The 17,617-nt window shown below is 47.8% G+C and overlaps 2 protein-coding genes across 2 annotated transcripts in view; one reads left to right on the forward strand and one right to left on the reverse strand.

The window, feature by feature from the left end:
• The window catches only part of MNAT1 (MNAT1 component of CDK activating kinase), a 118,903-nt gene extending 111,373 nt beyond the window's left edge, over positions 1–7,530 (reverse strand). The window contains exon 1 of the mRNA XM_054286765.1: positions 7,427–7,530. Within this exon, the coding sequence (XP_054142740.1) occupies positions 7,427–7,515 (89 nt within the window). The 5' untranslated portion in view covers positions 7,516–7,530. The remainder of the gene's footprint in view (positions 1–7,426) is intronic.
• A 1,206-nt stretch (positions 7,531–8,736) lies between these two features.
• SIX4 (SIX homeobox 4) lies at positions 8,737–14,793 on the forward strand. Its single transcript, XM_054286775.1, has 3 exons — positions 8,737–9,569; positions 10,898–11,586; positions 13,997–14,793. The coding sequence occupies exons 1-3, from the start codon at positions 8,737–8,739 to the stop codon at positions 14,791–14,793; spliced, it is 2,319 nt and encodes a 772-aa protein (XP_054142750.1).
• Positions 14,794–17,617: the final 2,824 nt, after the last annotated feature.

The raw sequence follows: 17,617 nt of genomic DNA on the forward strand, positions 1-17,617 counted from the left end.
TAGTAAATCTGACAAAATGAGTAAAAACCTCCCTGATGTGTCTCCCAAGTCACACAGAAGAAACTAAGAGAATTCTTTCAGAGGTGGAAATTTCTGGGAATGAAATAGATTTACACAGCTTTCATTACTTATCTCCCCAAAGCAAAGCAGGCATGTTCAGGACCACACCAAGTTCCAAGTTCTGGTTGAGATTTTCAACTGCATACAGTCCCAATCTGCTTTAACCCACCAAGATTGTTCATGCTTTTCATACAGGCAAGGATTTACCATGCAGGGATTTAAACTGAGGTGTGATGTGGTAATAACAGCAAAAAACCAAGCCTCAGAGACAAAGTAGAACACTTGCTCTCCCAGATAAGCCAATTTTAAAGCATGGTTAAAAAAGCCAAATTAACATTGTGTCATAGGAAGGTCCTTCCTTCCACCCTATTCCTACCTCATTTGTAGACACAGATTCCTACAGAGGGCCCTGCACCACCTCTGATGTCTGACCAACCATTCACAAGCCACTTCAATTTGCTAGTTCTTTACAAACAGCATGAACTGACCAAAAAAAGCTCAATTTTCTGTCATGTCAGCAAACCAGAGCAGCTCCTGCAAGGGTCTGGTAAGCACCAAAGCCTGGTGGCTCTTTCCTTGTGCCTGCTGCTGTTCACAAATATTCAGTCCACACTCCATGGCTGAACCAGCACACTCACACTTGCTTGTGCTCCAAAGCCCACACATCACTTTTTTTTGGCCTAAAATTCATACATGTTACAGCCAACCTTTATGTTTACAAATGACAGCCGTGAATCATTGTCCTTGTATATCTTGCATTCAAGGTATTTTCTTTAGAAAAAAAGCTTGCCAAATCAAATTCAAATGCATATTTAAACCCCCCCCTAATTCCCACATGCTCAAATTAAAAGTTACAGGTCTGACAGATCTTCACTGCCTACCTCCAGTTTAGAGTTCTCCACTCAAACTCCCTTGGCTGAAATACAGTTTTATGTTATTTTCCACAGTCTCCAGGGCTTTCCCCCATCCTGGAAGAAAGGCATTTTCTTGAACCACACTGCAGAGAAGAATGCAGCAGGAAGCCAAGCCATCCTTTCACTTGGAAGGGGTTGAAACAAGAAGATTCCAAACTGTTTTCCAACAAGTCCAGCCCCACACATTGGCATGAGCCCCCATTCCCCTGAATCCACCAGGGATGTTTCTGCTTCTGCCTCCCAGGGAATGTGACAGCCACAAAACTCCAAAAGCTTCTGACATTAAAATAAATACCCAAATAATGCAAGCCCTGTTTCTTCGCATTGCAGCTGTTAACACCTCGATTAGAGCTCTCCAAGGATGCACTTCCCCCCTAATGAATCCCTGGGAACACCTAACAGGGTGCAGGGCAGATTAGAGAATCCCCACAGCACAGCTTGGTGAATTGATGTCTCCCATGAGCAGCACAAAGCTAGGCCTAGAGACAGCCAGCTTTTCCACACTGTCTTCATTTTGAAGTCTTATTAACAAATTACATGAGAAATAAATACACCTCCCTCTGGGAACAGGAGAAAAAAAAAAAAAAAAAAAAAAAAACTATATTTTATTAAGGAGCTCAGACACATTTCCAGAAGTCTCTTGAAGACAGGAAAGAGAGCAGAAAAGCTTAGAATGAAGCAAGTTCATCAGCTGCCATCTAAGATTGTGGCAAAACATGAACAAACCCAAACCCACCAAACTGACAGCAGCTGAAATGGAGCTTCCCAGCTTTCTGTGGAGGCTGCTCTGCTCCCTGAGCCCTTGTCTCCCAGAGATGCCACGCTTGGAAAAGACACTTTGTCAAGACAGCACAAGAGCTGGCATGGCACTGGGGAAGAAAAGGAGTTTCTTTGCTTTTGCTGGTCTGCAGACACCCACATTTCCTCTCTCTACAAGCCGGAGCACCAGGACTGACTCCTAAGGAAGAGCTTTTCACACCAGTTTCCCTCCTGCTCCCTGCAAAAGGCAGTGGGATAACAAAGGTGAACCAGCAGCCCCAATTAAGCACCTTTTTTACCAACACTTTTGTGTCTCCTTCTTGCAGACCATATGGTCCAAGTTTACAGGCAGGAATAAATCTCTTTACCCACTCCTGTTTGCAGTAACAAGCTCAATGCTCTTTTAATGCAGGTTTGGGTGGATACATTTCCCCTCCTCTTTGTGTAAGTAAATCAGTGGGATATGCTTAACCTGCCTCCTAAAACTCAACACAGGCCATGAAATCCAAGCAGGCAGAGGAAAAGATAATTCATGGTCTCAAGTGAAGCCAGGTGGATTACAACTCCATTGGCAAGCATGCACCCAGCATCTGCATGCTTAGAAAAGACTCTAGGAATTGTCTGAAAAACCAAAAATTGTCATGCATGCACAATGGATTTTGAATATAATTCTTGAGTGAACTTCTAAAAGAAAGCAAAGCCATCAGGGCACCTTAGAAACTAATGCATTACAGGACTTTAATCAAGCATTGCTCCATAATTAGACACACTTTTCCCTGCACAAAAGTTTTTTTAAAGCCAAGTATCTGATGCCTTGAACCTCTGTTATACTTAAGAAAATAAACTTTAAAAGACATTCATTATTCTTGAACTAAGCATTTCCTTACTAAGTCCCATCCTAGAACAACTTTTAACTGCTAATTTATCATGCTCCCTCCCAGTGACAGGGAAGATTTATAGTGGAAAAGGCTTATTTAACACTGCTCTGATGCCAAAAACACATGGTGTTACACTTTTGGTGATAGTGGTCAAGAAGCAATAACCAAGGAAAACAAACTACTACGAAATAACCCCCACAAAAAACCCACTCCCACAATTGTAAGCCTTGGCATGGTTCTGTTGGAATAAACTGCAGTGGAATCCCAACCTGATGTTGTTTATAAAAGACCAAATGTCTGATTTCATCCTCTGCAGCCACCTGCCTATCCCTTATCTCCACTGCTGTGCTTATCAGCACTCTGATGTGCCAGGAAACATTCCAGAGCCCCAGTGCCCTTGGGAGAACTGCCCAAGCCAAAGTGCAGCCCTGGGAGATTTCTACCATGGGCTCAAGCAAAGGGTGAGGGAGGAGAAATGCTACCTGCATGTGCTGCCAAAATGCAGACCCAATCTGATGGCAGGGTCAAGGTCACAACAAGGAAAGAGATGGGAGGCCAGCACAGGGATTTTCACACACAGCATCCACCCCAGATGAGATTTAAATGAATGAAGTGAGGAGGAAGAGAAGAATAAACAGCCAAACCTCCAAAGCACAGGATTTCATAGCAAGAAGAACCCTCAGTGTAACCATCTGTCACAAAAAGAAAGAAAAAACAGGACATGTGTTGCCCAACAAGTTCTCAGATATTCTGAGGTGCTTTTTTTTATATAAGAGGTGGGGGGAATAAACCATAATAAGAAGAATGGCTCTTCTAATTTCATTCTAATCAGAGGGCACCTAAGAACATGAAAGTGGAAACGACCTGCCTGACAGAAGGCATAAGAAGACAACTCTCACAGTTCTTCAGAAGGGAAAACAGAGTCACAAAATGAACAAAATGAACTCCTGATAAAACCACAAGCTTTCTGAAAACCAGATGAAACAAAGATCTGAAGCTTGCTGACAAATCATCTCAGCCAAGTAAAGGCTCCTCAATATTTTAAAATTCAAGGTATTTTGCACAAGTGCAAATTACATCACTGGAGGTCACTTCATTAAGGAACAGCACAGTTGACAGAATAGGAAAGATCAGGACTTTAGGAAAGAAACTACCAGGAGGCAGCACTGAAGGTAAAATGCAAATATTCCTTCAGAATGCCTGCAATGCAAGCACAGCTGAAGCAGGAGCACATTAACCCACAATCCAATGAGAGGGAAAATCTCTAACAGATGATGCCAAAGCACTTGGGGCATTTTCTGCATCAGTCTGCACTCGGTGAGATGGATTAGCTGGCTAATGTATCTCCTAGCACAGCAGAAGGAGCAGGAGCCCAGGCCAGAGCTGGGAAATGCATTACAGCAGCTGCTCCAACACTCCCGAGCCAGCAAAGGCACGGCTCTGAATTTTCCATGCAGATCTCTCAGCACACTTCAAACAAAAAGCACCACAAAGGCAATGTGCTCCTGCAGACAGCTTAATGAGCCTCCATAAACCCATGGACCTGCAGTCCATAAACCTGGGGACTATACCCAGGGCTACAGCATTAGCAGTGCTTCAAGGTTCTCAAATCTGATCTGATAGATGTAATATTTACCCTTTGAAAACTGACAAAAGAAGTTTTGGAGCGTCTCTGCTCTCTGCATTAAGCTCTAAAACCTAAAGAAGGACTAAAGCACCTGCCTCTAAAGAGCAGGAAACAAGGACACAGGAAAACAGACCAGAGTCAGGCTCGCCATCAGATCCTGGGAAGATGCCAAAATAATCTGAGGAAAGAACCTATCTCCTGTATATGTCAGATAACAGAACAGAGAGATTCAACACACAATTTCTTAGGAACAAATCACATCAAAGGAATATAATTCCCTCCAATGGCACAGTAACAATACAGGCAGTGAAACAGCAACTACAGGCTATATAGTTTTGGTTTAACTGGACTTTTGACACTGTTAAACTGAAAGCCATACAATCTAAACAAAAGCAGAACATACTGAAGTACTCAGAGATGATTAGAAACCCACACCCAGAGATAAGCTATCATTACTTCAGTCTGAGAGAAAATTGGTAGCAAGCCCATTCACATGGCTTTAATCTTTTCACATTCTCCACTGTTACAGAAAGTAACCAGGGGAAAGGGTTTTTAGCAATGAATTTACTGCAGGCAACTTCATATTTTGCTGTGCCTCACTTGGATTTGTTATGGTGACAAGCAACAATTTCCAACATCTCCCAGACATTCTGCCCACAAACTACACATCAGAAAATATCAGGATGTTAACAGAGAATAACCTCAGACAGTTTCAAGAACTTGGATGGAGGGGCTCAGAATCCACAGTCACTTGAAGCAAATAAAAGTCACCTGAAGTAACAAATTTGTCTAACAGAGCAAAAAGGTGGTAATAATAATAATAATAATAATAATAATAATAATAATAATAATAATAACCTGTACAACATAACATGGAAAGCAAGCTTGAATTCTGTTCTGCCCACAATGTGCTGAGTGGCAAAGTGCTAAAGAATCTGGGATTTATGTTCAATATAAATCAAATATATCACTGCAAAAAAACTAAATACATCAAGAGTCATCATCCTGCCTGGATGAAATGCAGGCAGGAAAAGAATGAAAAAGAACAGAAAATGAGAAGAACACAAAATAATTTTGAGTCTGGCTGTTGTACTAATAACTCACATGGAACACCATGTCCAGCTTCAATAAAATGCAAACCAAGTGGAAAAGGCCTTAAAAAAACCCCAGTGAGAATAACCCCCAAGTGTAATAAAAAAAAAAAAGACATAAAAGTCACTGAAGAGAGGAGACTGAAGCAATGGGATTTCTTCAGAGTGAAAAACCAAAGAGAAAGCCCTCAAAGTATTCCAGACATTCCTACAAAAGAGAAGTAATAAAGAGTTCACAAGTGCATAAAATTCATGTAGAGTTCTTAAATGCTTCAGTTATAGCAAATAAATTTAGATTGGAAATTAGGAGTAGCATTTTCAATGTTAACAACTGCAAAATATCAAAATAGACTGACTAAGGATAAATCTCCATCAGAAACTTATGTCAGCTCATTAAACATTCCTTCCTTGTGACTGAAATGTGAATTTATGAGAACAAGTCAGTTACTTCCTTTGATTCACAGGTGGGTCATCTGAGCTTCTAGATGAGTTACTATGGAAATTCATTAACCATTACTCAGAAACAACTTCCAGCATGAAGGTTTTGTAACACTGCATGGAAACGATAATAGATCCACAACCCTGAGGGAGCTCTTGGAAGGAAAACACAGAAGAAAAGTGGCACACTTGAACCACATTGAGATGGAGAGTCCTTAATTGCAACAAAAACAAACCCAGAGCTCCTGCTCTGCCACACAGAGATGCAAACAACAAGAGCTGGGCTGCAGAAACAAGAACCAAGACAAGAATACCAACCCCAAACACGGTGTCAGCAACTGCAGCCAGGAAAGCAGAAAACAGCATTAATTGTCTCCAGCAAAGCTCAGCTACAAAAAAAGCCCAAAGCAAGAGAAGCAAAGCAGGAGAGCAAACTGAGACATGCTGTCCTCTGCTGGAAGAGGCTCTGGAGGAGCCTGGAAGCACACGGGGACCGCTCTGATCATTGCTTTGATCCTTGGTCAATGCAAGACTGAGGCACCGCTCTAAACCCCTGGAACTCCGGCACCGCTGCCACCAAAGGGACACTGCCGAGGCCACCTCTGCCACACCACCGCACCTCCACGGCCAGGGAAGGGAACAGGAGCAGGGAACAGAATGAAAAGTAACATTTTTTTCCTAAGACAAGATAAATCCTTCCTTATAATTGACTTCCTTCATCCTGTTCGCTTACAGCAATGTGCCAAGGCAAGCAAAAGCTCTCAGGCTGCATCTTTTCAATGCAGTTCACACGTGGTTTAAAAACATGCACATCACAGGAAAGATGACAAGACAAAAATAAAAAATATATTAAAGGCCTGCTACTGCAGTACTGGCCTTGTATGGTGTACATCCAGAAAGAATTGAGAGCACAGCCTTTCAAACTTCCACACTAACTAAGGATGGTCTCCAGATCCGAAAGTGAATGAGTTCAGGTTATTTGTGACTTAAATCAGCAAGACTATCTGTGACTAAAATCAGCAACAGCCAGTGATGAGTACTATCTAAGAGCTGAGTTTTGGGAGAAAAGGGAAAAAAGTAATGACTGGTCTTGGGAAAAAATAAAAAACACAACAAATAAAACAAAAAAGGAAAAACCACGAATGAGTTAAGACTGCCATCAGCACCGGTTCGCAAGAGCATTTTCCAACATTCAAACCAGCACCAAACCTTCACCAAAGCACTCCTCATCCAGCAAAATTAACACATTACAATAATACAACAAAACACCTTTACTCTTTACTACTCCAGCACAGTTTTAAACAATAAATGTTTAACTCCATGGGAAATGTAATTTTTCCCCGTTTCTCACGCCGCAGCTCGGCAGCGGAGCGGGACAGGAGCGTGTCCCGAGCTCCCGCCGCGTCCCGCGGGTCCCTCCCGGCAATTTCGCCGCACAGAACGCACCGAGGGCAGCCAGACCCACACCGGGGCCAGCCCGGGCTGGCACGGACCCTCCGGGGGAGGAAAGGCGGCCTGACCGGCCCGGAGCCGCCCCGCAAGCGCCGCTCGGCTCTGGCACAGCCGGTGCCGCCGCCACCCCCGGGCCGGCCGGGGGAGCGACCCCTTCCTTCCCCCAGGCCCCACCGCCCCGCTCCCCCCGGGCCCGGCGCCACTCACAGCGTGTGCCCGCAGACGTTCACCATCAGCTTCAGCGAGGGGTTGCGGTACTTGGTGGTCTTGCACCGCGGGCAGCCCAAGTCGTCCATGGCCGCCTCCTCCCGCTCCCCTCCCTCCTCCCGCCGCGCCTTCCGCCTTCCGGTGCCGCCGCCAAACGGCCCCGCCGCCGCCCAGCGCCGCCCCGCGCGTTCCGTGCGCCGCCCGGGCCCGGCCCCGACACCGCCCGCCCTAGCGGGAAGGAGCCCGGGGGCAGCGCCGGGGCTGTCCGGGCGCTGTCCGGGCCCCAGAGCTCCGGGTATAACAGCGGGAGACGGGAGACACCTACCCCTGACTAACCAAGAGGAAGCACGGAATCAATCACTTCGGGAAAGACCAGCGTGTCCACCGCACCATGGCATTAAGTGCCACGTTCAGTCTATCCTTAAACGCCTCCAGGGATGGTAACTCCATCGCCTCCCTGGACAGCCCATTCCAATGTTTAATCACCCTTTCTGCGGAGAAATTCCTCCTAGTGTCCAACCTAAACCTCCACTAAGACTCTGTCCTCTCGTCCTGTCGCTGGTAGCCCGGGAGCAGAGCCCGACCCTCACCTGGCTACTCCTCCTTTCGGGGAGTCACAGAGAGCGATAAAATCACCCCGAGTCTCCTTTTCTCCAGGCAAAACACCCCCAGCTCCCTCAAGCGCTGCCCACACCACAGCACTCGTGCTCCAGACCCTTCCCAGCTCCGCTACCCTTCTCTGGACTCGCTCCAGCACTTCAATGACTTTCTTGAAGTGAGGGGCCCAGAAGCGGACACAGCAAAACTCCCTCACCCCCAGTAAGGACAGCAGACAGCACCGGGAGCGATTTAACCCTTTCCCTCCCAGGGAAAGCCGCAGGTGACGGAGCCACCGCTCCCCGGGGGCTCCAGGTGGGGATGAGAGGGGGGGGGAGCGGAGAGAGGAGCGCGGCCGCTTGATTGACGGTTGCCATGGAGACGCCGTAGCCCCGCCCTCCCGGCGCGGCGCAGCCAATGGGCGGGCGCGGCCGGGGCAGAGGTGGGCGGGGCCACATAGTCTTGCGGCGGGTGCGGGAGTCGCGGCGGGGGGAGCGGCGGAGCGCGGCCGGGATACAGCAGCGATCCCGGATGGTCACCGCGGGGCCGGGGGAAACCTGATCGGCTAGAGCAGGAGGAGGAGAGAGATAGGAAGGGGGGAGAGGAGGAGAAGGGAACGTGGTGGGGGGGGGGGAGGGAGGAAGGGGGAAAAAAAGAGCACACAAGAAAAAAAAAAAAAGAAAAAGAAAAAAAAAAGGAAAACAAACCGAAACATGTCTTCTGCCTCCCCCGCCACGGACGACATCGTGATCGCGGTAGAGATCAAGGAGGAAAATGTGATGGAAATGCTCTCCGAAGCCCCCGACGGGCCCGCGCCGCCGCCCCCTCCCGCCGCTGCCCAGTTCCCCATGGAGCATGCAGGCTCCGCTGCCGCCGGCGAGGAGGGAGCCGCGGAACAGGTACTGCTCCACACGGAACTCCTGGCCAGGAATCACCACGCTGCCTCCTCTCCCTCCTCTTCATCTTCTTCTTCCTCCTCCTCCTCCTCGCAGACCCCCTTGGCTTTCTCGCCGGACCACGTCGCCTGCGTGTGCGAGGCGCTGCAGCAAGGTGGGAACCTGGACCGCCTGGCCAGGTTCCTGTGGTCTTTGCCCCCGAGCGATCTGCTACGTGGCAACGAGAGCCTGATGAAAGCCCGGGCGCTGGTGGCTTTTCACCAGGGCATCTACGCCGAGCTCTACAGCATCCTGGAGAGCCACAACTTCGACTCCTCCAACCACCCGCTGCTGCAGGAGCTCTGGTACAAAGCTCGCTACACCGAGGCGGAGCGAGCCCGGGGCAGACCCTTGGGGGCGGTGGACAAGTACAGGTTGCGGAGGAAATACCCCCTGCCCAGGACCATCTGGGACGGCGAGGAGACGGTCTACTGCTTCAAGGAGAAGTCCCGCAACGCGCTCAAGGAGCTCTACAAGCAGAACCGATACCCCTCGCCCGCCGAGAAGCGCAACCTGGCCAAGATCACCGGGCTGTCCCTCACCCAGGTCAGCAACTGGTTCAAGAACCGCAGGCAGCGGGACCGCAACCCTTCCGAGACCCAGTCCAAAAGGTGAGGGAAAACTTTTCCTCCCCGCCCCCTCTCCCGCCTGCCTTTCCCTCTCCCGGCTCTTTCTTCCCTTGCAAACATGGCGCTTACCTTCGGTGCGCCTCGTCCTCCCCTCCTTCCTCCTCCCCGCTCCCTCGTTCCCAACACACCCACCCGGCCCGGGCGTGCGAGGCGGCGCGGGGAAACTTCCCGGACCCGCCGGCCCGCGCTCCCGGGGGAGCTCCCGGCACCGGGGAGCCGCTCCCGGCACGGGGGAGCCGCGGGGCGGACTCCCGGGAGGGGACGGGACGGGGGTGTTCGTTCCCCCCGCTCCTTGTTTTTATTCAATTGTCGCGCCTGACAGAGTTAATCATTGACGGCCGGAGGACGCGCGGGGTCCCGGCGCTCCCTCTGTTTTGAAACCTGACTCGGGAGCGGGCCGGGCTCGGGTTTCAGCGGGGGAGCGGGGCCGGTTCCCGGGGCTCCCGGGAGCGGCCCCGGCCCCGCTCCGCCCGCGGCTCGGGCTCGGCTCCCCCCGCCCCGCGGCGGGGGCGCGGGCAGGTGGAGGTGACCTCCCCGCTCCCGCCTTCCTCCGGGAAGGGACGGGAAAGGGGGGAGAAAGCGCGGGGAGGAGGGGAGGGAGGAAGGGAGCGGGGAGAGAAGGAGGGAAAGCGGCCGGCGGAGGGGGCCCCAAGGCATTTCTCAACCAAGGGCGCGATTGTGCCGCCGCGGCCCCTCTCCGCGGGACACATCAAAGGCCGAGGGGGGAGGGAGGGGAGAGCGACCGAAAAATGCAGCCGAGGGCGGACCAGTCAGCGAAAAAACCCGGCGCAGCCCCGGGCGGAGGCACAAAGGCCGCCCCCCATCTCTGCGTCCCTCCCCCCGGCACGGCCGGAGGTGCCTCCGCCGGCACCGGGGCAGCGCGGGCCGGGGTCTGCCCCTTTCCCCGGGCCCGGGGCGCCAGGCTGAGCCCGCAGCGTCTGGCGGCGCTGCCCGGCCCTGCCTCACCTCCCAGCGCTTTGCCAAATGGCCGCGGCCCGTCTCACACGTGTGGGCACCCCGGGCCCAGGCAGCCCCCTTCGGTCGCCGGGGTGGAGGAATTTATTTACAACTCCATAACCCAGTCTGTAAAGTTTCTCCTTTGGGCGAGTGTTTGGTTTGATGTGTTCTATTCTAAGAAAACTCCTCCCTTGCCTTAAATATTCGTTTAAAGTGCCTCGTAAAGGCAAAACACATTAAAAAATTGTTCGTGGAAACTCTCACATACTTATGTTAAAGCAAGAAGTCCCCTTTGCTGCAGAGATCCTGTACGCCATGGTAATGCAATGTCATCTCTCCATCTTTTCCCGTAGCGAGTCAGATGGCAACCCTAGCACAGAAGATGAATCCAGTAAGGGGCGGGAGGATTTATCTCCCCATCCACTCTCCAGCTCATCCGACGGCGTTACCAGCCTCAGCCTTCCCGGCCACATGGAGCCTGTCTACATGCAGCAGCTTGGAAACACTAAAATAGCCTTGAGTTCGTCCGGCGTCTTGTTGAACGGGAACCTCATGCCTGCCAGTACCTCTCCTGTCTTCCTGAATGGTAGCTCGTTTCTTCAGGGACCCAACAGTGTCATACTCAATGGACTCAGCGTGGGCACTTCGCAGACTGTTACCTTAAATTCGCCCAAAACTGCGGCCAGCGTCGTGAGCAACGGGGTGTCCATCACTGACATACTGTCCTCATCGTCCTCAGAAGATGTCAAAGACTTCAAACTCCTTCAGGCTTCAGTCCCCAATGCCACAGCAGCCTTCAGCCCTAGCAACATCCCAGTCACTTTCCCAGGATTGATACCGAGCTCAGAGGTGAAAAGGGAAGGCGTGGAAACTGCTGCTTCCCAGGATGGAGGCTCCGTGGTTACTTTTACTGCTCCTGTCCAAATAAACCAGTATGGCATTGTCCAGATCCCCAATTCAGGAACAAATGGCCAGCTGCTGAACGGAAGCATTGGTTTTTCTTCTCTGCAGCTGCCTCCAGTTTCTGTGGCAGCTTCACAAGGTAAAAGCTTTGCCTCTTGCACTAAGAGGTGTGAGGAAAAGTTGAAATCAGGCGCGTTTAGCATTTTAGAGGCTATGGTCCTTTTCTTCCAAAGTATCAACAAGGTATCTCAGTCGTGGCCATGCACAGAACATCAAATAATACTGTTTGCCTTCCTTTATAGTGAGTTATGCTCATGGGCAGATTGTTAGATGAAGCTGAGCTGCTCTGTTAAGAGCATGGAAGGAGGTCTAGTAATTTACACCCCTTTCATCTCATGCTGTTCACAGAAGTCTGTGATAGGAGTCTTCACAAATATCTGTAAATTTTACATGTTTCAGTAATTCAAAATATTCCCCATTTGCCACTGAATTCTTTTAATGAGAAGGTTCATAAAAATGAAAATTATGGCAGCTGGAAATTGTTACCCTTGTTGTTCTTGTGGTGGTTGTTCTGTTTTTTTGTTTTCTTAACAAAAGCATTTCACAAAAATACATTTTGAATTATTGTAGACACAACAAGACCGAGCAGTTGCTTGTATGTTTTCTGTTCCATAATTAAGAAAGATTAAACTTGAGGGGAACAATAGAAGTAAGCACTAGCTCGTAGATATAAAATGTGAGGATAAAGCTGCCCTCAGTCCAAGGGAAATATGTCATCACAGGTTCATGTGCCAAGTGTGCAGGCTCCTCCCCAAGTTTGCTTTAGAGTTGGTCTTAGCATACCATAGCCTGAATCTTGCAGCTGGCCAGGAAGAATCCCGGGGAGCACAAACCTAGTTCTGGATCCCTTTTTTGAAGCAGATCAGTTAAAAAGCACAGCTGAACATCTTTGGTACTCATTGGCCACTATATTTATTTGATTATGAAAGTCATTAAACTGGAATGATTCTCTCTAGTTTCAGGAGCTGTAAATACTGTAATGAAAGTCAAATTATGCTCATGTGCTTCTTTGAATTTAATGTGTATAGGGTGTGAATTGTTCTTGCTGAAGCACAGAGAGGAACAGTGAAGCTGTGCAACCACTTTTCAAATGGGTGCACAATTATAAGGTCCTAAAATATGGCACTCACAGGCACTGGAAGTTATTGGCACGTAGACTAAATGTCTTCTCTCTTTAATCTTGCTTAAACTGAATGCCACCTGTAATTACTAAAGCCACTTAATCCACATGCTCCAAGGCATAAACTAACAGCCAGCAAAGGTGAGAAAGAAGTTCTGTCCTTTTAAGTATTGTAGGACTATTGTGTTTGAAAGTCCTAAGATTCATAATAAGCTCTTCTCTGACCGTTTTTCCCATTGTTAAAAGTACTGACTGCCCACTGGAGAGTGATCCACCATATCTTTGGTGCAGGGAAAAGTTCTGCTTGTCTTGGATGGATAGCTGGCTGCCTATTCCAAGTGAAGCATGCTGCAGGCTATTTCAAGTAAGCCAGTAAATAATACTGACAGGTAACTTCAAGTTACCTGGCTTTGTTATTCTAGTTTACCCATATGCATAACATCTTTCAAAGAATCATAATTGATTAACCAAAATTAATAGGGAATTAAAATATTCCCCATGTGAGAAATTCATCTTCAGTGCTGCTCTAAAATATTCAGCTGTGTCTAACTGTAATCTCTTATCATTAAACTGCTTTTGAGAAAGAGAGGTGTTCCAAGTGGGACTCAGTCCCAAGAGCCAGTATTTCTTATTTTAGGAATTACCATAATGACAACTGACATGGCAAGTCCAGTGAAAACAACTTCAGGTCATCTCTGGCCACCTCTCCCTGCTTTGGCTCACTGCAACATCACACGAGCAGTGCCATGGCTCTCAGCAAGGGCAGGCAGTGCTGGGTGGCTTTTCACAGCATGGTGGATGTGGCAGGATTAGGATTTCAGAAAAACACAAAAAAGCAAGGTGAAAGGGAGTAGAGCTGAGTGCTTGAGGATTATTACCGAGTCAGACCAATAGAAATTACCGGTTTTTCGTGTTTTCTGTGAGCGTTGGCTCGGGCAGGTTCTCCCCAGCAGCAGTGGATTTCATGTGACGTGTCTCCAGTTCCCACACACAAGCTGTAGTCTGTCACTGAACTATCTTTAATGGCTTTTCATGCTTCTATTCTTAGATGGAAATTGAGTGGTGGCAACTAGTGAAGGCCAAAGCACATTCATTTCAGTCACATGGCTGGGGACTGTTTGCTCCTTAATGAGAGTCTGAAAGATACCTAATCTAATATATCAGAAACTTCTTTCTTTTTTTTTTTTTAACTTTCTAGAAGCAACTTCTTTTAACAGCATTGATTTCTTTACAGCAAGTTTTCTCTCACCTGCTACAAAAATTGCTCTGCAGTGTTGCATGAAATATTAGTGTGTGTGTATACTGCGAAGGTAAAAAAGACCAGGACTGCATAACTCTGTTTTCTTTTCTTTTGCTTTCCTTTCTCTAGGTAATGTTTCAGCAAACCCCAGCACATCTGATGGAGGAACTTTCACGACTGAATCTTCAACAGTGCAGCAAGGAAAGGTTTTCTTCAGCCCCCTCACTCCGAGTGCAGTGGTTTATACAGTTCCCAACTCGGGCCAGGCTGTAGGATCTGTCAAGCAAGAAGGACTGGAAAGAAGCCTGGTGTTTTCTCAGCTGATGCCAGTCAGTCAGAACACACAACTGAGCGTCAACATGTCTTCTGAAAATATATCCAGTGCAGGGCTGCAGTCCCTGGCCTCCTCCTTAGTGAATGTAACGCCCTCACACAATTTTTCCCTCACTCCACCGACTCTTTTAAATGCTGCAGAACTGAGCTCTGGTATCTCAGAGAGCCAGGCCATGTCTTCACCCGTGACCAGTACCTCTACAGTGATATCTATCAGCAACACTAACTATGCAACCCTCCAGAACTGTCCCCTCATCACCAGTCAGGATCTCTTGTCCATTTCCACAGCACAGCCCGTGCTTGGAGAAATCGTTTCAGCCAGTGCAGACCGTGTCAGCCACCCCCCTGCACAAGTGCACCAGGATTTTGGCAGAGAGCACAGGTTGGTTCTGCAAGCTGTACCTGATGTCAAAGAGAATTTCTTGCCTAATTCTGAGAGCAAGTCAACTGGCAATTTAATGATGCTGGATTCCAAATCTAAGTATGTTATGAGCAACATGGTTGACACGGTATGTGAAGAACTGGAAACGGACAAAAAAGAACTTGCCAAACTGCAGACAGTTCAGATGGATGAAGTTATGCAAGACTTGTAGCTTCTTTCTTTTCTTGCTTTCTGTTTTAATAGATAAGTCTCCTGTTGAGGCCCTAACAAACACCTAGTGGGGTGTTTGTGGGTTTTTTTTTGTTTGGTGGGGTTTTTTTCATTTTTAGAAACCAGAAGAACATTTAAGTGGTCTGAATCAATGTACAGAGGAATCTCCAGCAATGGAATTAGGTTGCCACGCTTGGTTTGCATGCAGTATTCTCTTTTAAACAGGTTAAAGGAGAAAGGAAATGGCCAGGGCAAGTACTGAGGAACGGGTACAGGTTTGGCTACCAGATACTACCCTGAAAATTTAACTAGACTCTCCATAGTACAACATACTCTTAACAGTAAGTATACACTCCTAGCTTCAGATGGAAAACAAAAATCTCACTCCAAAACGGTAGAAACAATGCAGACTTTTTTTTTTTTTCTGTTTACTTCCAGTCCATGGGCATTGAGAGATTTCTGAGGAACTCTAGACGATACCTCTCTGGCTACTTTTATGTTGTTTGAGGTTAAGAAACAAAACAAAATCATAATATTGTTACTGGTATGTTTGCTTATTTTCCAGCAGACTTCCATTTAAACCAAAAGTCTCACATCAATCATGTACAGGTTTCTAAATGCTACAGCTAGCATTTTGTCAGTGCACCAGAAAAAGCGTCGTTTGAAACTCTAATTATGCAATTCAGAAGCTTTCTATCCAGTATGAATGTAAATATTGTTTCAGTTCTTATAAAGGAGACTTTTTTTAATTAGTACAATGGATTTTATTTATGGTTTATGTTCCCTTTCACTTTAGACACAATGCATTGAAAAGGAAAACGTTTTCTGGCTGTTTAATTTATTTTATTGTTTGAGCAGGAAGTAAGCGTAGTTATTTCTGACAAGGTTTTACTTTTTTGTAGTTTTTTTTTCAAGCAATAGACTGTAAAAGTAAAATGTTAATCACACTGAAACTAGAAAATTAATTCCCAGTCTCACAAACCCAGGAGGTCACTGTTTCTACCCCCTCTGTCTTTGTGTTCAGGGCTTTTTTTTTTTGTTTGTTTTGTTAGTACTTTGCGATTTAGTTGAACCCTTTTGTGTATTTTTTACAGAATTCCACGTGCCTTTCTTCCTAGTGGCCTTATCTTTGTTACTAAAGCACAGTGGCAGGAGGAATAAAAACACTGATTTGCAGATATCCGTCCTCAGGGCCAAATCCTGATGCCTTACTTCTGCAAGTAGACCCCCTGACTTTGGGTGCCCCTGCTTGCACGAGTAAGAAGAGGTTTGAGAGGCTTCTGGACATGGTGGGTGACATTTCCTGGCAGTGCAGAGGGGCAAGGATGGGTCCTTCTGCCCCACATCAGCAGGAGGGGACCACAGGGTTGAGCTCTTGGCTCTGTGAGATGAGCAGGAAAGGTTGGATGGGCAAGGCAAGGAAGGGAACCCTGTGTTCATAAATTGGCCAAAGAGCCCATGTGGGACAGCTTCAGCTGCTGGTGCAGCAAGGCCCCCATCCAGGAGTGCAGTTGAGTGTGTGTTTTTGAATATCCTCCAGGAGAAGCAGCCTGGGAGCTGTGGTGGGAGCTGCAGCAGCCGAGGTCCCTGCCTGGCTGGGGATGGTGCCCACACCTTTCTCCCTGGAGCCAGGTGGAGCAGATCTGAACCTTTCCTCCTATTTTTGTGGCATGGAAAAGCACATCCTTATAGCTTTAAAACAGTAAGAATTCAGATGTACAGAAGTGACATGCTGTTAATGCTGGTGGATTTGGTTTTGTTGTATTTTATCTTGATGTGAATATATAAAATAACTAAAGCATGTCTTCATCCTCATCAGGGGCCTCCTCCAAAGCCTTTGGAAGGCAATAGGAAACATTTTCATGAGCTTCTGTGGGCTCTGAAGCAGGCTCAGGACAGAACAAGATCACTTGTAAAGGACAAAAAGAAAATGGAAAGGAAAGATAATTAAGGTGGCATATCCCAGTGTGTTTGTCTTGGTTTTAACTGGTTCCATGGAAAGCTTTTGGGAATGAAGGTTTCTCTGTGCACCGTGAGCACGGCATCGGCATTCTCGTTGTGGTTTTGCACTATATTGCCTATTTTGCAAGGATTTCTGTGGAACCTTGAGGCTGAGCTCTGTCAGTGTGCACTGGAGCCCGTGCTGTGAGCCAGGGCTGCAGGGAGAAGGGCAGGAAAGGGAAGGAGGAGAGCGCAAGGGCAGCGCTTGCAGCTGCACGGAGCCGCTGACGCTCCGCAGGCGGGAGCAGCCCATCAGCAGTTGGCTGTCCCCACGTGCTCCCAGGCAAGCAGGGGGTTTGAGGCAAGTGCTTTAAAGCAGAGATTATCACAAGCAGGACATGGAGCTGTATGTTCCCCTGGCACAGCTTTCCCTGACGTTCCGTGTGAGCAGGGAATCGGATAGTCCAGAGTTCTCCCAACCACTCTGCTTGTTTATCTGTTTGCTGGGCCCCAGCATGAGCTGTCTGTTTCCCACCTCTTCTGCACCCATGTAACTAAGGTGGTGATGACAGTAGCTGTATATGCTTTGCATGAAATCATTCAGCCATTTGGAAAATTAGAAATGCCCCCTATCGCTATTATTTTAATGGAGAACGTGTGCTTGGCTCTGAAGGAGTTGATGGTGGATTAACATTTGGTCTGTGAAGCTCAGACTATATTTGGAGGCAAGCTAGGGAATATTTCAGAGCAGTTGTTGGTGTGATCATCTCTCATAATTGAAGAGACTGTGGTGTTACAACAGTACCTGTTACTTTATTTTTAATTTTTCCTTCTTTGCATTTGTTGTGTTAGTGAGGCTCTGAATTCCATGGCTTTGCAGCACA

This window comes from Melozone crissalis, unplaced genomic scaffold (genome assembly GCF_028551555.1).
Source record: "Melozone crissalis strain CALT ecotype California unplaced genomic scaffold, PUWL_Pcris_2 ptg000056l_1, whole genome shotgun sequence".
Taxonomy (NCBI): Eukaryota; Metazoa; Chordata; class Aves; order Passeriformes; family Passerellidae; genus Melozone; species Melozone crissalis.

What these genes read in the sequence shown, in the direction of transcription:
- SIX4 (XM_054286775.1), top strand. Translation starts at nt 8,737, where the DNA reads ATGTCTTCTGCCTCCCCCGCCACGGACGACATCGTGATCGCGGTAGAG. An exon ending in TCCGAGACCCAGTCCAAAAG is followed by an intron (nt 9,570 to 10,897) that starts GTGAGGGAAAAC and finishes CTTTTCCCGTAG; the next exon opens with CGAGTCAGATGGCAACCCTA. An exon ending in TTCTGTGGCAGCTTCACAAG is followed by an intron (nt 11,587 to 13,996) that starts GTAAAAGCTTTG and finishes TCCTTTCTCTAG; the next exon opens with GTAATGTTTCAGCAAACCCC.